At 31.4% G+C, this 22,539-nt stretch overlaps 1 protein-coding gene and 1 non-coding gene across 2 annotated transcripts; one reads left to right on the plus strand and one right to left on the minus strand.

The window, feature by feature from the left end:
• Nucleotides 1-3,128: 3,128 nt before the first annotated feature.
• On the minus strand, nt 3,129-9,593 carry LOC111983334 (ubiquitin receptor RAD23b). Its single transcript, XM_024014999.2, has 12 exons — nt 9,380-9,593; nt 8,381-8,542; nt 6,781-6,819; nt 6,612-6,685; nt 6,482-6,526; nt 5,220-5,397; nt 5,014-5,145; nt 4,860-4,931; nt 4,281-4,328; nt 4,055-4,164; nt 3,477-3,555; nt 3,129-3,373 (listed from the first exon to the last, which is right to left on the minus strand). Exons 1-12 carry the CDS (start codon nt 9,443-9,445, stop codon nt 3,257-3,259), a joined length of 1,122 nt encoding a protein of 373 aa, XP_023870767.1. The 5' UTR covers nt 9,446-9,593; the 3' UTR covers nt 3,129-3,256.
• A 10,953-nt stretch (nt 9,594-20,546) lies between these two features.
• On the plus strand, nt 20,547-21,757 carry LOC112032255 (uncharacterized). The gene is made up of 2 exons (XR_010631845.1): nt 20,547-21,157; nt 21,247-21,757. It is a non-coding gene; the product is annotated as an uncharacterized LOC112032255 (transcript).
• The last annotated feature ends 782 nt before the right edge of the window (nt 21,758-22,539 follow it).

Below are 22,539 nucleotides of genomic sequence, written 5' to 3' on the forward strand. Positions count from 1 at the left end.
GTGGTCCTGGGACCACCCTGAGGACCACCTTGACCTTAAGGCGGCGCTGCCCCTAGTATTTATAGAAATTTTTTTTTTGTAAAATAACTCTTTTAAAAAAAAAAAAAAACTTTAATATTAATATAGCGTACCCTTGGTGCGATAGTTACTCCACAAATTATGGTGCAAAATTTAATTTTATTGGCATAAAAAAACTGGGGTGTTCCCAAATTTTTTTGAAGGATAGAGAAATAAAAATTTTTAAATTATTATTATTATTATTATTATCATCAGGTTAGGGTGATCCTGGCCTTAAGGTGGTGCCGCCCCTAGTATTTATAGAAAATATTTTTTTTGTAAAATAACTCATTTTAAAAATTAAAAAAAAAAAAAAAAAACTTTAATATTACTATAGCGCACCCTTGGTGCAATAGTCACTCCACAAGTATAAGTACTTGTAAGATGTGAGGAGTAAGGGTCAAAGTTCAAGTCTCCAAATTTTACACATATAGACTTAAATTAGGATAAAGTAAATTTTTTATCTTATATAAATTAAAAAGTAAAAAATAAAAACTTTAACGTCGGAAAAAATAGAGCGCAAACTTCTCTATTAGAGACACAAGAATGTATTAATTGAACTATAAAACTTTCAACCATCTCTTATCACGATTAACATTTCTTTCAATACTATGTTCTATAATTTAAATGGAATGGAACATAATGACTCAAATTGTAAGTAAAATCTTAAATGAAAAAGATTTCATTATGAACATGATTTAGACCGTGGGATCTTATAGCATCATGATATTTTGTATAATTTTACCGATCTATAAATTATTATCTCTTTGTTTAAATTCACATGTACAAAAGCTATAAAGTTGTAAAAATTACACAAATATATATAAATTTATTAACCAAAATACATTGTTGATTCTTAAATTTAACTTATAATAAGGGATTTATTTCCAGTTAATTGACAAAATATTGCTTTAATTTAAATTTTTTTAGAGTTTTGAACCTTTGGTACACAATTAAAGTTGTTTGCGGAAACTCGAAACAGTGCTAATTATAACACTTTTTAGAGCCGAAAAGAATGTATAGCATCCGGTGGCTTAAAGTATTCAAGTAAAGTTGCTTGAGAAAAGTTTGTTCAAGTACCCGGTGGCTTAAGTAAACTTGGAGCAATTTGCATTATCATCAAAAAAAAAAATTCATTTTACACTTTAGAGTAAAAAGTTACTTTATCTATTTTAACATATCATTTTATGACTCATCTAACATCTCGATTTTTTATTAACATACAAATGCAACACATTAAAATAATATAAACTACCCAAAAAAAAATATAAAACTAATCCAAAATAAATAAAACTAATTTTTTTTATTTAAAAATAAGAAAGAGAGTTTATCAAAATAAGTTTATAACTCATCTACAATAACTTCTAAATTTAAGAAGTTACTATAGTAAGGTTATTAAAAATTATAAGAATACTCAACCGGATGAGGTGTTTAGTGTTTGAAGATATAAAATAGCAATTTGAATGGTATATATTTGTGTTTAATTTAGCATCACTCATCTCTCAGTTCTCTTCACTCAAAACTCTAACTCTAACTTATATCTCATAAACTGAGGTGAGTGTGTATGTAGAGTAATGAGATTTAACTGAATTCTGGTGCAACTCAAAAAGAGCTATTATGGCTCTTAAGTGTGGTCTGACTTGATAAAGACAAGTCATGAGAGTGGGTCACAGTAGTTTGGTTTTATTTTACAAATCTGCCATTGTAACTCAGTTTTTATAACCTGAAAACTCATCAAATGTATTCTTAGTTTCTACAATTTTAACTCAATTTTTTGGGTAATGAATTATGAGAATTGAGAACAAAAACTAAACCAATCAAACAAACTTGAGGTGAGCCCCCACAAAATTTGGGAATTGAATGATGGAAATTGAGAACTGAGTGAAGGTTTTGGCTACACCAAACATTGCCGGATGCTAATAGGTAGAGTTTCTCCTATCAACTTCCTTTTGGATTTTTTTCATCACTATCGCAAATGCCTTCCTTCTCTTGTAATTTCTATTTCTCTCTTTACACTATATGGTCTTCTTGCAAAAAAGTAAAATTTCATTACCTTTCACTACCACCACAACCACCTTCTGCTCTCTTTTTATCATATAAGTACTATTTCATCAAGACTTTATCTCCCCCATTAACATCTGCTACCAAATTAATATGCATTCAACAGGAAAACATCTTTCTTTGGATTTCTTTTGACCCCTCCTCCCTTCGACCAAGTCAAAAAGCAGATAGCAGTTGAAAAAGTAACATCGGTTATTCAACTACTCAAGTGCTTGTAGTCATATCCAAGTTCATAACAAGAACATCTCTTTAGCCAAGTCTTGCTTAGAATCTAAAATGATTTTGTCTCCCCGCTAAATTAGAGGCTATACATGAGAGGTTTGGATTGGATAAGCGACTAATCGTTTATGCAGATAAGTTAGCAGCCATGAGTGACATCTCTTAGGTGTGATGTACTACATTTTTTTTTCTTTGTTCTAGAACTAGCTGCGCATCATAGCGTCAAATCTTTTAGAATTTGTCCTTTCCCTTGCTCATAACATTTTATATATATGCACACAAAATATAAAATAAAACGAAGGGGGTAAATATAGTATTAAAATTTTCTTACTGTTATTATCATTTTGAAAACATAATAATTTATCAAGGGTAGTGTTTGTAACTAAAATATGTCTTCAGCTCACAATTTCAATTTTGAAAAATAAATAAAAGTGGGTAACACTTTTTAGCCATTTATCATCGTATTAGCACAAGATCACTAAAAGTAGCATTTCTCCCTTTTATAGTTTAAAGGGCAAAGAAAAATGAGTTTTTTTTTTTTTTTTTTTTTTTTTTTTTTTTTGAGAATGAAAAGAGTAGCATTTTATTTTGCACGACATATTTATAGGTATTATTTCATCAAGACAAAAAGATGAAAGTAGCCTGGTCACTTGGTTTCTGGAGATATTATGATCATGTACTCCAGAGCTCTTGATTACCCACCTTTTACCAATACCGTATACTTCATGGGGAAAAAATAATTGTAAAACTTAAAATCAGACACCACTTTTGTCACGTTCTCTATACTCGAATTGATAAAAATGAATTTCCTTAAAGAATTTTAGAGTACATAGTTTAATCCAAACACTACCCAAGTAAAGAAAGGGAGAAAGAAATGAATCCAAGAAACCAAAACTATCAACCCAATGAAGGTATATCATCAATCCTCAAAATCTCCAGCATTCTCCAATAGGTAATTGGCTGCCAATTCTTCATTGCGATCGCATGCCAAAAATGCCTCAATGACTAGGGCTCTATCGAATCCCATTCCCTCCAGCTACAGAATGTGAACATAAATCAATCAATACATATTAATAAAATTTAAGGGAAACAGAAAGAAATGAAGACAGCATTGTATCACATAGAGAAGGAATCCATACTCGTTCAATAGCTTCCTGTTCAGCGGGTGTGACATGGACAGCATGAGGCAAATCTTGCTCGGGCTGATCAAATGCATCCCTGCAAGTAAAAAGAAAATTTATGCTGCCTTGTTGTTTAACAGTTCCAGCTGGAGGTTAATTTGCAGGGGTCAAAGGTGCCTATATCACAGTACATAAAAGCATTTCATCTCAAATCAAAACAAACAAAATCAAGTTTACACCACACACACACACACACACACAAAGGGTCAAGTTCCCCAGGTCTCATCCCTGTGCTTCAGAAAAGGGCCTGATCAGGCTTGATTCATTGAATTTATCTGTTTATTAGTATATGTCCACAAGTACCAAAAAAATCTCCAGAGCAATGACTTTAGATATCAACATTGAAAGGAGTATTAACTAGAGACGATGACAGCATTGGGTGATCAAGGAGACAAGGACGATGATTATGCCTATAAGAAAAGGAAGGAGGATGACTGCAGCGTCTAAAGATTTCTATAAAATTGAAATGAATGAAGATATCTGACTCTTTTACTTTCTTTTTTTCACTCAGATTTACTGGATATGCATATACTCACCCTTCAGAACCCTCTAGAGGTTCATTTATCAACTGAAGAAACTCAGCATGGTGCTCCTGAATTAGTCTTAAAAGCTGGGGATTTTGCTTTCCAAGCTCCTGAAGCATGGGCTGTACCAGACGCAGTATTTTAATAATGAGACATTACTTGCCAAAAAAATAATAGAAAATAAAACTCTAAAGACATCAAAAAGCCAGTAGGAATACAATAAAGAAATGATACAGACCTGTAATATCTGTGGATTTGCTTGCACCATTGATCGCAGTGCTTGAAACTAAAAGGCAAAGTGAAAAAATAAATAAATATATATATATATATATTCAGTCACATCATAAGAGTTCAGTAAGTATAACAGGATGAAAATCAAACAGAACATTTGGTATCACAACTAATTGACCATAAATGGATTTCAACACAATGCAGAATTGGGCTTAGACAAATCAATGAAAGTAAAAGTCCAGATGACAAGAGTGTGCTCTGGTTTGAGTCAGATGGATGCATGCTTCAATTTTACCTCTAGTCATGTCCTCTCGACCATATGCATTATAATATTGTTGAGGTTATAAGGTAGAGATAAAGAAGCTATAATTGAGAAGATCCAATCCATTTTATCATCCTTATGGGAAACAATTAGCCCAAGTACCAATAAAAAAAGAAATTAGAGTGTCAACCTCAATATAGAAAGAAAAAGGTGCCAACAAGTTAATTTAATTAGAATGCCTATGCTTTCTTAAAATCCCATACATAGAACTCAAAGATTCTTACATAAAAGGGCAGAAGGGAATGAATATTACAGGAATCTAACCTGTTGATTGTTCCTAAGAAATTCAAGGGATCCAAGTCCTCCGCCACCGCCACCAGCAGCAGCAAGTGTCTCCTGGAAAATTCCAGCTTCTTAAAATTAGGGACCGGATGACAGTGAGTCATGGAAGTCCCTACCAAATTTTAAAATTTTTTACCTGTGGAAACATATTCAAGGGTGATGAGTTAGGTGCTCCAGAGACAGGTGCAGTGGCACCACCTGTTTCAGTTGCCAGACTTTCTGGGATTTGAGCCACTGGTACTGCAACTTCTGCTGTTTCTGGAATACCCTGTAGTTAGGCCAACATTAGTATCTAAATCAAGACTACTGCTACAGCAGAACAATTATGCATTTTAAACATACTGAGTATAAGTAATCCACAGCTCGCTCTGGATTGTTAAAAGCTGCTCGAAGCGCACGGGTAACTGTTTCTCTGTCCCAGTTGCCACCACCCATATCCATTATTTGTTGAATAGTCTGCTCAAGATTATTACCAGCAACTAGATTTGAAGCAGCTTGTCCGTAGGCAACAGTAGGAGCACTGTAACAAGATATCATATCATGATACTATTATATTAAATTAATTAGAAATTTTGTTCTCTGCAACTAGAAAGGAAGTCATTTATGTAGATTTGTTACTGAAGGCCAAAAAAATAAGAGAAATAAGAGAAAGACATATCAATCCTACTAAATTTCACATTATTGGTGCATATCTATGATAAACAAGCATGTAGTAAAGCATTTGATCTGGATCATGCATTGTCAAAATTAGAAATAATATTAATAATAATAATAAATAGACCTTGTCAAATAGCACACCCAAAATATATCTGGGGTTTAAGATTTGATTGGAAACCTTGGAATTCAGCCAGGCAATATAATGGGTAACTGAACTCTAAATTTCAGTCTGTGCCAATGGCAAGATTGGACTGCCCTCAAAATTTCAACCCAGCCACTTGAACCAACCAAAGTATCAGTAGATAGAAGCCGTCTACTGGTTTTAGACACTAAACTGTGGTGAACATGGTTTTGGTACTTAATTTAGGAACAAAATATATACACACTTCAATGAGTACCATTCTTTTTTTTTTTTTAATGAATACATACACTCCAGTGTTTATCATTCTACAAAATATATACCCAAGAGCTGCATTCTAGTAGTCCACACTATCATGCATTCAACACATATTCAGCTCCATGTTTGATCCCATGGCTGAGCATGGATTATACCATGCTCTTAATACATGGTATCAAAAATATTGCTTAGTAAAAGGTATATGAATATGCCACATGTCCAATGAAAAAACACATTTCTGATCACACCATCAGTCAATGAAATATCATCTTGTATGTGATCTAATCAACTTACCAATATATGATGTTGATAAGCTAAAGAAAATAATATACTCAGAAAGAAAACAGGAAACCCTTGTCAAGCATTTAAATTAAATGCAAGCAATTTTTACTGTGGCTGAAACTTGACAGAGCATCTTCTCATCTCCACTCTTTTTTTGAGGTAACTGATCAAAGGTTGTTTTCAAATCTTGATCGTCATGTTCACCAATTTCAAAGCCATTTGTTCTAACAAAATACTAAGATGAATATCTTAGAGATAGAGACCATACTTAGCTGCTCCTGTGTCTGAAGCAGATGATGTGCTCTTCGAGGCCCTGCAACACAAATAGCAAAGTGTTTAGATTAATCCAGCAGATCCCCAAAAGCAACAATTGAAAGAAACCTGTCATAGAAACTCACGGTGCTTGTACAGGAGCTTCAGGTGCAGGAGGGTTTGAGGTAGGTGCCGTTGTAGGTGGATTTGTAGAAGCAGGCTATCATACAGAGGTAAAATAAGTGGTTTATAAAGAAAACATAAGAAATCAGATGTGATCATTTTGGGGCAACAAGTAAAAATGAGCAAGAATACCTGAGTAGATGAGGCCCCTGATGAGCTCAGTGTTTTACTCTGCCAAAATGGCAATAGGATATAAAATTAGGGTACATAAAAGTATCAAGATGTAGTAAGTATCTAAACTTACGCAAACATACCAGACAATAACAAGCAGAGAATTCTCTTAAGATCCTTAGTAGTATTGGCTAACATTTAGGAACATAATAATACACTCAAAAGTGGAAACTCAATCACAATGATGCCAAAAATAGCTCATCCATTAGCCAAAAAAGAAAAAGCTATGGTCTTTAAAACTAACCTAGAATTAACACAAAGTACTTTTTCATGATAATAAATAAATAACAACCATGCACCAACTGGGGGGAAAATCAATGATGCCAACACCAGCCCAGTTAAGGCAGGAGAGCAGGGTTGGGAATCCAACACAGGAGTTCAAAACTCTTTCATGTTTGGCGCAATATTGAAGAAAAGCATAATGCTGCTTCTTCAGATTTGTAGTGACTGCCATATGAGATGTAACGAGGCTACTCTACATACTTTTAGATATGTAGAAATATCTAATTGAGTGCATTCATGTCAGCATACTGCCGCTCAAGTTGACTTACAAATAATACTGTTCATAACACACAGAAAGGTAATGAAATAGGTAGTGAGGCTGCTCATTATTTTTAGGTATAACCAGGTTATACCCAGTGATGTAATTGGGAGCATTCAAATAGTCATATATGTCTTCTTTTATGAAAGAGTACAAAATAAATACATAAATTCATACTGTTCATAACTAATTTAGGCAAAAAATTCCCAAGGAGTATCGCAATTGGTCGGGGATCACACCTCAAGAAGCAAAATCACTGGTTCAAATTTCCCTCTCAAATCCTTGCATTCAAGGAAGGGGGGGAATATTAAAAGACAAAGTCCACCAATTCTTAATACAGAATGCTCAGCAAAAGCCTTAACTAGTATGTAAAATATTCACAGCGATGGAAGATATGAAATTATAGCACTGGAAACTAACTTACCATCTTCTAACTTTGAGGAAAGGTAAGATGTAATGATTAACTTATCTTAAAATTCTAAATGCGAATATTAACTAACATGATGTGATAATCACAAAATATTAATTACTGATTTGTTTGCTTTCATTAATGAAATAGCCTTTTTTCTTTTTTTACCGGTAGGTGTACATGCACCATTTCAAATATGATGAATGCTAAGATATTGTTCATACTTTGGGTATTTATTATTATTATTTTTTTTTTTGATAAGTATTTATTAAATATATTCCATATCAACATATGGAAATAAACAGAAGCTGGATTGAATATCGCATTAATCAGTCAAATACCCAATCTTATAGTGTAGAAGCATCTGTAACATGGTACCCATGTCATGTATCATTTTGAGCAACCTTAAATATTTTTCTTATTATGGAACATATAATATCACATACCATAATATGCACTACCTTAAGTCTCAGTCTCACATAGCTGTAAATAATCTTTGGAATTCACACTTGTGTTCCAGAACTTAAAATATAATTAAATATCATAACAAAAACCAAACATGTTAAATTCACAATACAAACAAAATAAAAGCACGTTATGAAAAAATATACCTTGCTAAGCATGACAACAAGAAAACCATCTTCGGAAACATTGTTGTCCGCTAGCGTGGTTTCGTCCTTCAAGACCTTCCCATTGTGAATTAACAACTGCTGTCCACATGGGTAATTGTCTTTTCCTTGCACATCTTCAATGTTCTTCTTGACAGCCATAACCTTCAAAAAATACCACCCGTTAGTTGACTAATTAATCAATAAACTCCTTTTTTCCTGATAATTCAATTATTACAATAAGTAGGGGAGAGGAGATTCAAACCCTGGCTGCCAATGAGTAAAAAGACTCTTGGCTAATCTAGAAACTCATAAATAAGCCTTTCTTAGTATAACACGCGTCCGTTTTCCATGAGCTCTATTTGTTAATGTACGAATTTTTAAAAGCTCACCTTTTGAATTACAAGCATACTTCAGCTCAATTCTAGCAAAAAACCAAATAGACTGATGCCAAACGGACACATGACCACTATCCAATCAGACATTAAAATTTTCCCAATTTTATCTCTTTTCCTTATACTAGAGATCATAAAATACCCCTTTAGCTCAATGCCTTAGAGAGCACTACCCTCTTCACACGCGCCCAAACGCCCTTTTCTCTTAAATTCTAGTTATCCATAATTTAATATTAAAAGATAACAAATCACCCACCAGCCCTGCTTTTTTTCTCAACTTACTAAATTTATGTATCCCCATATCCTTTTTTACTTTAACAACTTTAACTTGATCACATTCTGCATTATAATTCTGTTCAAAAATTATTTCTTTGCCACAAATTTATATTTTTGAGCACCAAATCCTACTCTCTATATAACAATCACAACAGCTATAAACTGAATTAATGAATAAACAACAAAAATACAAATGTGAAACTTCTACTGCTCGTTAATTTGGTTAACAAAACCTAAAAAAGATCAAATTTTTTCTTAATTTTAACGAAACAGATTACGTGTAAAGCATTCAAAATTTGAAATTTGAAAACAAAAAGTTTAAGGAACTCACGGTGTCGGAGGGTTGAACCCTAATTTCAAAATGGCTGCCTTTGAGAGTCTTCACGGTGAGCTTCATTTTGGCGAGTTATCGATCGAAACGACGGCGTTTCGATAGAGGAAAACCCTAGGAAAGAAACGGCTCTGAGAAAAGAGAGAGCGCAGAGAGAAAGAGTGCCTTGTTTGTGTTTGCAGCAGAAAAATAAGGCGCACACGCAAAACGAGACGTAACAGTCTCTCAAAACGTATATAGGGGGACCAGCACGGGCTATGCACGTGACTTTGTCTTTATGATTTTGTTTTTTTTTTTTTTTTTCTTTTTCTTTTCTTTGAACTAGAATTTATGATTTTGACTTTTGAAGATATAAATAAAAATTGATTATTAATTATTATTGATTTTCTTATTAAAAAGAATTGATTATGATTTCAATGAGTTTAGACAGTATTTCACAATCTTTCAATGTTTTGATTTTATGCTAATGAAAGTGGCATTAGTAAGTTAACCTAGAAGTGACAATATTCCAAACATAACTGGTTATTTGTGAACACATATTTGATTTGTTACTTTTTTATGAACATATTTGATTTGTTAAATAATATATATATAAGGAAGTGTCGTATAGACCAAACTCTTCCATTTCTTACAATGAAACACCTCGAAAACCTCACGAACCAATGTTATGGTTTCGTTTGACTTTGTAGTAGGCTTGGTAGCTTTAGGGAGAACACAAGCTAACAAATTTGTCTTGTACCAACATAGCTAGTAATTAATGAATCTTCTTATTCCTAAGATAATATTTTGATAAATAGTTTATTTTCTTAAGTGTTTTTTTTTTTCCTGAATGCATATCTTTTTTAAAGAAATATAGTAGGGTAGGGTTTGAATTATTATTATCATATATATTTATTGTTGAGAAGAAGATATAGTTCATTACATATGTGGACATCACAAAGAATGCTATTACCACTAGATTTTCACTTAAACCTTATAAATACATATCTAGTACGACTCAAAGTCCATATTCAACATAAATGTAATTAATAAATAAATAAGAATGTTAAATTAACAACTGCATAGTTTAGGATTCAGTTAAGAGTGTAGAGTTTATTTTTTAACTATTATTTATAAGAAAAAGTTTGATTTCAACACATTTAAAGTTATATTTTTTTTTTCAACATACTACGGGATAATTGACGAATTCATTTATATTTAGTTTTAGTCACATTACTATTTTAATGAGTTATGTGATTTGTGTAAAGAATACACATGGAAAGTCTTATAATTTGCCACGTGATGGCTTGGAAATGACAACTCTAAATTAGTTTGGAACCTAATTTTTTCCTTATGTATATTTGTAGTTGATTTTCAGGTTTGATACACTAAGATCTTCAAGAGCGAAACCAATATTTTAGTTTTGGGGTCCACATTATAAACCAAAAATTATTAGAATTCAAAAATGAAAAATATACTTTGAAATATAAACCTAGTATATATCCATTCAATGTTAACAAAATATGGACAAAAGAAAAGACACAAAGTATTTATTTGTTAACATATTTTAAATCAATCATTTATCAAAGTGGAATACAACATTTTTTTTTAAAATCCCAAAAATTAAGTTATGACTGATTGCATATTTTATTCACTATAATTTCCCTTTCAAAGGACAAAATTAAATTCCCTTAGAAACCATCTTCTATTATGTTAAGAAGCCGAATGAAAAATTACCATTTTATAGTTTTAATAAAAACAGTGGGAGTAAATACGAGTACAACCACTCTATAAACAAGTTGGTAAGTTGTTAATCTGTTAATACTTGTCAACCATTCAAAATTATTCACAAATAAATTATGATAATAAAAACACGTGGACTATGAAGTTCGGAGAAAAAGTGAAAAACTAACTAATAGTATTAAATATGTGTGTGGGTCCTTTTTTGGACAGTACTCAGGCCCAAGTAGAAACAAGGATCCTAGACCCTTTACTTGTTATTTGGTGGATTGAGCTAAGTTCACTGCGTGCGCAAGTCACATAAAGCTCCTCAAGGCAAAAATGTGATTTCTCCTAAGTAATAAAATATCATTATAAGTGTTTTAGTGTCATAAATTGACCCTTTACTTTTACAAAACAAGTAAAATAATTATTCATAATATTTACAATGAAAAAGAGATTGAAATAGAATATTTAAATCTTATCTTTTATTGTATAAACATTCAAAAGAGATCCTTCACTTGGTACCTGGACATACTAGGCCTGTAATCCCAAAATGCTGATTCTCTGAACTATACGATATTTCTTCATGCTTATTATGCAATGGAGTTTTGTACTTTCCCTTTACCTTTATAGGTCCTACATAAGAACACACTATATAATATACATATCTTCAAATAATTGTTAGTTTCTTAGATTAAGATATACATTTTAATGCATATACATATATGTAAATGAATTTCATGAGAATGAGTTAGCCACAAGGGTCCTAGCCCAATTCTCACAGACTTAGTGCTTTTGCACAAGACTTATGGGATTTGGAACTCAAGTCCAAGTGGCTTTGCTTGGGCATTGTCTTCCAAGATAGTTAGGTAAGGAGGATTTTTGTGAGAGAGAGTGATATCTGATGTGTGCATGTTTTGGCATATGTTTCTTTGGAGGTTAAGTTATATTTTGAATGATCTCAAGGATATGAGACAAATTCCTCCCCCTTGGCTCTCTTCTCTCCCTTGCTAGGCTCTTAAAGCTCTAAGAATATATATTTTGAACCTCTAAAATCTCCCTCTGAATCCCCATTTTTCTCCCCCCCCCCCCCTCTCTATTATGTCTAAGTGTTCCTTTTATAGTGGACATGGTCTGGTATCCCGAGTGAGAACGTCCTTAGTCTGCTGGGTAAAACCATGTCCTCTGGAACCTGAAAAGCTACATTGGGCAGATGTTTAGCTTATTTAGGCAATTATAACTCAAAATGGGCATTTGACTTTAGCTATAAATGAAAGATTCCTCATTGGAAAGTCAAAAGAATGGGTAGGCTGCTTAATGTAATTGATGATAGCTTTAGTTGAAAATGACAATTAAGAGGAAATGGTGGGGAGGTGTTATGCACATGGGGGAGCTGAGTTTTCTATTGGTTCATGCATTCCAAGCAAATATATGAACCAAGGGAAGCCTTTGGGATCCTCCTTTCACCAGAATTCACTCCCCTACCGACCAAACTACTTCTCCCATACTATTCACTTGGGATCCCACGGGCTTGGACCATGGGTTACAAAAAAAATGCCTATTTTGCTGGATTTTTAATGGCATTTTTGCTGGAAATCTAAACATACATCTTGGTTTTCCCATGTACTAGCCAAGGTTCTCTTCTCAAGGTTCAAAAGGACACATTAAGGTCATAGGGCCTTGATGCTCTTTTTGCTACATATCTTCTGACCAAAATCCTTACTCTATGTCCTCTGATTGAGATCCTCTTCTTTTTTTCTTTATTATTATTATTATTTCTTTCTTTTTTCTTCTTTTTGGGATTTTGGGCCTTCATAAACCTTCTTGGCTTCATGAATTAGGCCTTCTTTTGTTAAGGCCCATGGTCTTTTCTTACTTTTCATGGAATGGGCTTTCTTATGAAATTTTGATCCTCAACAATATGTTAATAAAAAAGGAAATATGTGCACATCCATGCACATGTATAAGATCGAGAAACTAACTTAGAAATAAAAAGAGTAATCTTTCATCATTCCTTTTGTCTCTTAATTATTGGATTGCCCTTAATGTTATACCAATTAAGAATTTTTTTTCTTTTTATTACTAAATGATTTTAGCAAGACAAATACCAAAATGTAAAAAAAAAAAAATTATAATAAAAAAAAATTAAAAAAAGAAAAGAAAAGAAGAAGAAGCAGAGAGAGAGAAGAAGAAGAAGCATTATAACTAATTTAAATTTTATGAAAAACTTTTTTTTCTTTTAAATCTTACGAGGGCAACTGTAAATAGTTGTTATAAAAAAAAAAAAAATTTTGAGTTTGGAAAGTAAATGAGTGAAGAGGTGTTGGTGCACAACGTTGTAAATGAGTCGAATATGAAAAGTTCAAAATTGGTTGTTTACTTTTATTTTAAACACAAACCGATCTTGAGCTTGTCACCAAAATAAAACACATGATTAGCTTGGTTTATTTTATTTTTAAACAAGCTTGGCCTTGTTTACGAGTTACTCGATTAACTTATAATATTTTTAATATACAGTAAATACAAAACTAAAGTGTTGTTTAGGGATTATGTGAATTATTAAGATTTCCATAGGGTTATGGATTCATTTCCCCCCCCTAACATGTCCATAGCCATTTCGGAGTTCTCCTGTAATGTAGTTTTTTTTTTTTTTTTTTTTTTTTTTTGAATTTTAGTTGACATCATAATATTTTGCCATATAAATTTAAGTTTTTGAGTCTTCACAAATTTACATGTCAATATTTATATATATATATATATTTGAATTGAATTTAAATTATATTATATATTTAAACCCTCAAATTAGAATTCTTTTAAATCATATTTTCTTTAAATAATAAATTAAATAGTTCTATATACATACACAATCCGAATAAATATCTATTAATGATTGCCCATAATTATATGGTTAATAGTTGCCATATAAAAATACAACCATAATAAATATCCATTAATAACAACCATAATTATCAATTTTCATATTTAATGTTTCATATACAAACAATCAAAATAAATGTCTAATAATACTTATCATAATTACCAAATTTAATATTTATATACAAAATTAAAGAGATAAAAAAAGAATAATGCTAGAGATACAATTTTTTTTACAAATCGCTGATTTGGTGAGTGATTATTGGTAGATGAAAAAGTGATATTAATGGTGTGCCTAAATGAGAACCAATAGGAAGTTGGTCATATTAACATTTTGTAAAATTGTTGTAAAATAATTTGTAACTGTAGCATTACTCATAAAAAAAAAAAAAAAAAAACCATTTTGTATATAAATTATATTTTATTAAACTTTCCTATGTATTGCACGAGTGACTAACTTAGATAAGAATATCAAATTTGAGAGTTGTTTGTGCCAATGATCAAGATCAAGGTCGAAACAAGAGCCAGGCATATTAAAAATGGACCAAAAATTACAATTTCACAATTCACTATTGATGTTTACAATTTTGATCTTCAGTTTATTGCCTAATAAAATTCCCTATGGATAGGGGTTTCTCAAAAAAAAAAAAAAAGTCCACCACAAAAAGCAAAGGCAAAAAGGTAACCTCTAGACTTTTCGTTTAAAAAATAAAATCTTACAAAAGATTTACATCTTCAAAACTAAAAGGACAAAGTTTAGCTACACAATCAATTGTAGTCTTAGGCTATAAACTCACTCAATATCATTTTATTAGAGGTGAATTTTGACAAATCCACCATTAGATTGCATCTTCTTCTTATATTCTCCATGTTTGCAAAATTTCAAGAAAATTAAATATCAATAGCTATGTTATGTCATCAATAAATTTTTAAATTGCAAGTTTTTGTAATTTAAAATTATGCATAAAATATAAGATTATAGATTATATAGTAAATGATATCCGATTGACACAAAAATTGACATATGCATTAAGAGCGTAAAGAACATGTAATTCAACGGTTAGATTTTCAAAATATACAGTAATATTTATTTTATTGAGTGAGTTTGTAGCCTAAGGCTACAACCAATTTTGTATAAACTTTGTCTAAACTAAAATAACTTAAGTAAATTCTATGGGTTTTGCAAGATTCAATGGCCCCAAAAATAAAAATCTTGTCTACACTTAGATTTGTGTACTTGTGTGTTCTTTTATACTCGAATCATATTTTTCCCCAACCAAAAAACAAAAAGAATTTTAAATTATATATGATTAACTTCGTCAAATTATTGAGCAAAGTTTCAATTTGATTCATCAATTATTGTCCTAATTTTTTTTATTATATTTTCACAAAGAAGGTTACGTGTGTTTACGCTTTACACACACTAGTCTCACTAGATGTTCGGGAAAGTTTCAATTAGTTAAAATTGTATTATTTTAACGTTTTAAAGTTGTTTTATTTGTCAGGTTTTTGATTTAAATGTAATATGTTCCTTGGTCAAATTTAATTCACATTGGGCTGGAGTCATTGTTGAAGGCATGGGTTAGTAATTTAACACACATACACACACACATTCTAGCCCAATATGCTTTGAATTTCATGAGTTATTGGTGCATATTGGGCTGGAGTCATGGGTTGAAGCATGGGCTAGTAATTTTATATACACATGCACACACACACACTCCAGCCCAATATTAATTGAATTTGTTTGTAAGAATTTCATTAGGACTCGAAGGCATGAGTTAGTCATGTAACACACAAGTACTAATTTGTGAGGAAAGCAATCTATATGTCTATATCTATATATATATAATAATAGGTGAAGCAGAAAGAAAATCCAATTAGATTTTAATTGGATTCTCAATTTTGCGCCACTTGTCCTAACCAAAACTCAAAAAAAAAATCTAATTAGATTATAAATTTGACTCCAATTTTGTGTCATGTATTTTATCTAAATTTTCTAATTTTTGTGCCCAAATAAATGATGCATTAATATTTAACATGGAAGCTAAGAAAACCACAATGATAATGCTCATTAGCCTAAGCAAAAACATCTTACCTGCACACTTTTATGAAGATTATAAATTGGACTCCAATTTTGTGTCATATATCTTATCTAAATTTTCTAATTTTTGTACCAAAATAAATGATGTATTAACATTTAACACGGAAGTTAAGAAAATCATAATGATAATACTCATTGGCCTAAGCAAGAACATCTCACCTGCACACTTAAATGGGTCATCTCAATAGAGTCTGGAACTCTTCTAATCCCACAACCAGAACCAAGGAGTCCAACGAAAAAGACTATAAAAGCAAAACATCATCTCCTCCTAATTCCATATCGTCATCCCATATCTCCTCCTCTCTCAACATCTACCAACTAAATCCACAAATTACCCTCTCCTCCTCCTTACGGATTTCTCAGAGTAAGGCCGGGTTCAAACACAATGTTCAATCCTACTCTTCCTTACTTCACACTTTCATACATTAGCGCTTCATTGGCGCCTCCAAGAAGATTCCAAGCTCAATGATCAGTTTTTATTTTTTAATGTCCTTTTATATATTTTAAATAATAAAATGCAATATTCTCTTTTTTCTTCACTGTAGCATCACTTAAATAATAAAATGCAATATTCTTTTTTTTTTATTCATTGTTTTATCTAATGCTATCCTACGTATGATTAACCAAAAAAAGAGAGACCAATAGCATTACTTAAATAATAAAATGCAATATATATTTTTCATTGTTTGATTTAATTCTATCATCCATGTGATAAACTCAAAAAAACAAAAACAAAAAAAATTAGCCAATAGCATCATTACAATTAACCAGGCCCGTGTGGTAGCACGAGGTTGCATACTAGTATATAATAATAGGTGAAGCAGAGAGAAAATCCAATTAGATTTCAATTGGATTCTCAATTTTGCACCACTTGTCTTAACCAAAACTAAAAAAAAAATTAATTAGATTATAAATTTGACTTCAATTTTGTGTCATATATCTTATCTAAATTTTCTAATTTTTGTGCGCAAATAAATGATGCATTAACATTTAACACGGAAGTCAAGAAAACCACAATGATAATGCTCATTGGCCTAAGTAAGAACATCTTATCTGCACACTTTTATGGAGATTATAAATTGGACTCCAATTTTGTGTCATGTATCTTATCTAAATTTTCTAATTTTTGTGCCCAAATAAATGATGCATTAACATTTAACACGGAAGTCAAGAAAACCACAATAATAATACTCATTAACTTAAACAATAACATCTCACATGCACACTTTTATGGTTGGATTCTCAATTTTGCGCCACTTGTCCTAACCAAAACTCAAAAAAAAAAAAAATAATTAGATTATAAATTTGACTTAAATTTTGTGTCATGTATTTTATGTAAATTTTCTAATTTTTGTGCCCAAATAAATGATGCATTAACATTTAACATGAAAGCCAAGAAAACTACAATGATAATGCTCATTGGCCTAAGCAAGAACATCTTACCTGCACACTTTTATGGAGATTATAAATTGGACTCTAATTTTGTGTCATGTATCTTATCTAAATTTTCTAATTTTTGTGCCCAAATAAATGATATATTAACATTTAACACAGAAGTCAAGAAAACCACAATAATAATATTCATTGGCCTAAGTAAGAACATCTCACCTGCACACTTTTATGAGTGACCTCAATAGAGTTTAGAGCTCTTCTAATCCCACAACCGGAACCAAGGAGTCCAAGGAGAAAGACTATAAAAGTAAAACATCATCTCCTCCTAATTCCATATCATCATCCCATGTTTCCTCCTTTCTCAACCTCTACCAATTAGATCCACACACTGCCCTCTCCTCCTCCTTACAGATTTCTTAGAGCAAGGCCAGGTTCAAACACAATGTTCAATCCCACTCTTCCTTGCTTCACACTCTCATACATTAGCGCTTTATTGGCACCTCCAAGAAGATTCCAAGCTCAATGATCAGTTCTTATTTTTTAATAGTTTTTAGTACGTCTGAAATAAGATTTTGTTAATTTGTTAAAAGTGACAAAAATATAATTATATATATTATATTAAGTTGAAGTTCAATTTTAGAATTCAAATCGAATCAAATTAATCTCTAATTGTAGTTTAATTTTGTGCTATGTGTCCAATTTAATTTTTAAATGTTGGTGTTAAGTTACTTCCCTGTCTTTCTACTGTAATTTTTTATTCAAATTGTTACAATTTAATTCCGAAATTTTATTTGAATTTTCCTATTGTTGTTACTATCATATATTATCATTCCAATTGTTCAATTAAAATCTGAAATTAGAGTTCAATTTTGCTATACACGTATACAATCTAATTATTTTTAATTTTGCTGTCATGTGCAGAAGCCAATGAGATGAAATTAATAACACATTAAACACTTATACTTTGGGAATCGATAATACCAATCTAAATCCATTGGACCTGCTTCGTGATAATACAATTATGAAGGATGTATAAAAACATGCAGAAACCCATCTCTCTATAAAAAGAGATTGGAGAGAATTTCTTTTATCAGCTATGGAACTTCAAAGGTTTTTTCTTCACATAAATGCCCATCATGTTACAAAATGACCCATCGTAAAACTACAAAATGAGTACAACTATAAGGTTTTTTTTTTTTTTTAATTTTAATTTTCAATTTTTTAAGCTACGAAAATTTCAATCACCAATAGAGATTGAAAATTCGAAAGCATGAATGGATCTTTTGGATAAACATTGTCACCAAGGTTCATCTTTCTGTATAAAATATATATACTGCTAAGTTTTGTTAACGAAATTTTCTGGTTAATAATATGAATTTAGACTTAACTGAGCCTTTTAAACATGAATAAACTTATGATTAATAATATATCCATTCCCGTGCGGTAGCACGGGGCTACATACTAGTTTATTCAATAATTAATCAGTTAACCTCTTAAATCCATAGCCCAGGACCGTAGGGTCTCAACAATACCAATACAGGCTTGCCACATCCTAGTGATGCTACCTAGTCATGTATTGGGTAAAGTTCATTTTGGTACTTTTGATTATTAATTATTACTATAATTCAATTCATCAACTATTAGATTAAAAAAAAAAAAAACTAATAGGTGTGTGTTTGACAAAAATTAAAAAGCCAGCTTATTTTTGCTACTATTCATGGCCAATTACACTTTTTTTGTACTATTCATGAGTCGCACTGTGGCCAAAATGGCCAAATACCACATTATTTTAAAATTTTTAGCAACAAAACACTGTTTCGAAAATAAATAGCAAAGTACCACTTTTTCTAGAACTCGAGTATCAGAAACTCGAGTTTCTCATCAGTTTTGCCACCGTGGCATTGCTGAGCTGGAATTTGTGGGATTAAAAAAATTATGTGGTACTTGAGCTTGGTAAACTCGAGTTCCATGCAACACAATCCTCGAGTATACCAGACTCGAGTACCTTTTATAAATAAAATGAAGATAAAAAAAAATTACACAGTACTTGAGCTTACCAAACTTGAGTACCATGTAAATTTTTGTTTTTGTTTTTTTTTTTTGGGATAAATGAAAAATAAACATAAAGATAAAAATAAGTGGTTTTTTTTTTAATGTTTTTATTTATTTAAACAGAAGCATTGTAAAATATAGAGATTTTAATTTCAAAATATGAATTTAATTTCTACATTAATTAAAATTGTTCATTGTTTTCTCATAAAAATTGTTCAATATTTTATGTATAAACCATTTCTACGATTTTGCATAAAATTATTTTCTGTTCAGCATTATTTAAGAAATTGTTCACTCTCTTTTCTGCATATATTATTTTCTATTTACTGTTTAAAAAACTGTTCACTGTTTTCTCATAAAATACCTAGTGAAATCGTGTTTTATAAATTTAAACGCCAAATCTGAATGCTTTTTATGTTTGAATTTCCCAATAATCGAATATATTTTTCTGCATTGATAAAATCTATTTCTACATTAATAAAATTTGCTCTCTACACATCATATTTACTGTTTATTTAAATCTACTTATTGCATTCATAAAATCTTTTTTTTGAATTAATTAAAACTGTTCACTGTTTTTTCATAAAAATTGTTCACTGTTTTCTGCATAAACTATTTCTAGCATTCTGCATAAAATTATTTTCTGCTCAGCATTATTTAAAAAAATGTTCACTCTCTTTTATGTGTATATTATTTTCTGTTCACTATTTAAAAAATTGTTCACTATTTTCTCATAAAACACCTAATAAAATCGTGTTTTCTAAATTGAAAAGACAAATCTTAATGTTTTTTCATGTTTAAATTTCACAATAATCGAATTTGTTTTTCTGCATTGATAAAATCTGTTTCTACATTAATAAAATTTGCTCTCTACACATTATGTTTACTATATATTCAAAGCTGCTTACCGCATTCATAAAATCTGTTTTTTGCATGAATTAAAACTGTTCACTGTTTTCTCATAAAAATTGTTCACTGTTTTCTGCATAAACTGTTTTTAGCATTGGCGCAGTTATTGCACTTAAATGGTTTTTGTGTATGAAACTTCCATGATACTTAAAGTTAGAAATCTGGACTATAGTTTGTAGCCCCTAAAACCCCTCAATAGGTTTCAGCCTGTAAACCCCTTCATAAACATAATAATATCTAACCCTTATGTTCAATATAAACTAACCATCCTTGTCATAAAGCCTCAATTAAAATTTTTTTTCCCACCTATATTGATTCTTATCTTTTAATTTAAGCACCATCTTAAATCAGGGGCACTGCTGCCCTTACGTAAACCTGAATCATTTTATTCCCAGCCAGATGCTGTGTGTTTAACATGTGTTTGGTTTAACCACCCGGACCATGCCTGTGTCTCATATTCAGCCCTTGGTATACATAACCAACCTCTATATACTCCGTAATATTCTTATGCAAATGCAATCAGTTTGCTTCCAGAATCTATTTGTATAATTAGATTGTGTTTTGATTTTGGTGATGCAGCTGTTTAATTTGTAATTTGGAGCCTAGCACTGATGCTTTACATGAATGGCTTGACCTAGTTTTGCTATGTTACTTCAGCTGAAGAGTGTTCATGTCTGATTGCAGCTTGAAGCATCCCATGATAGGGAAAAAGAGTTGCTTCATGAAATAACTGAGTTGCAATGGAGGTAATTAGATTGATATACCACATGAAAAATTGGTAAATTAATTATCATCAAATGCTAACATTATTTGAATTGTTGTTTGTTATATGTAGGCTCATATGTGCCCAAGATGAGCTTCAAAAAATAAAAACAGAAAATGCTCAGGTTAAAATGTGATATACTTTTATCACATGCCTTGTTTGGGTTGTAAAGCTAGAATTCTAACATATCAGTTTCAGGTATGATTCCACTAACCAGCCTCTGCTCGGGTGGATCTTGAACAAATTATTCAAACTACAGAACAAAAACTTAGTCTTAAAAGAAAAGGGGGGAAAAAAGATACATTTACCAGGAGTTATATCATTTACTACTACAGGTTTATGTTATATGTATTATAGGTTTGTTTTCTTGTAGTAGGTGATGAGAAACAAATTATTAAGTGTTCTCCAACTAGTGCAGATTCATTATTGATATAATCTTTGTACATGGTTTTAGTATTTTTTTTTTTTTTTTTTTTAATGTTCTGCTTTTAAGTTGTAAATATGAAGGACCTCTAAGTGAGTCACATTCTTCAACTCTCTAGAATTGGGTTTTCTTGCTCATTTATTAAATTTTGTTTAGCCTTATCTTTCCTAAACCCCTGAATTCTTGGCAGCTTCGTTTTTTTCATGTAAGATCAAGAAAATAGTGTAGACAAATTTCGAAATAGATCATTTCTATCATTCTCCATGCGTAAGTGATGAATTCCACAACTAAAACTTCCAAGTACATACTGTTCTCATTATGTGACATATCATATCATAGTCAAAAAGGCAGGATTTTATTTTTACTGTTCAAGATTGTTGAAAAAAAAATCATTTGATTAGAGTGTCTTGGGTGTTACGTGTCCTAAATTATTGGAGACATCTTGAAGTTGGTTAGTTTTTGTGGGGCAACTAATTATCCACATTCCTAAGGTAATTGTGCACTCTAATGATGTAGTGCTCGAGACTTGCAATATAAATAGAGTGACATCCATTAAGGTCATCACACTTCAATAATAAATAGTATTCTCCATAACAATGTCTACAAACAATGTTAGTAGTGAAACAGGTTCAGGCTATGGGCTTGGGTCTGGTAGTGGTTCAGGCTATGGGGTACAATCAGTGGTTAGTTCTGCTGTGACCAACGTTGAATCTGTTGTTGAAACTGTTGTAGATACAGTTACTGGGTCAGAATCAGGTGGCAGCACAACTGGCTCAGTGTCTGATTCTGGTTATGGACAAGGTTCTGGTTATGGATCTACTCCAGTGTCAAGTGCTGATGCTAGTACCACCTCAAAGACCAATTAATCAGTTAATTGTACTTTGGCGTCTTCTAAAAAAGAGGTGTACTTTGGTGCTAGCATACTTGTTAATAGCTTCTAG

The sequence above is a fragment of the Quercus suber genome, unplaced genomic scaffold (assembly GCF_002906115.3).
Source record: "Quercus suber isolate HL8 unplaced genomic scaffold, Cork oak 2.0 scaffold_247, whole genome shotgun sequence".
Taxonomy (NCBI): Eukaryota; Viridiplantae; Streptophyta; class Magnoliopsida; order Fagales; family Fagaceae; genus Quercus; species Quercus suber.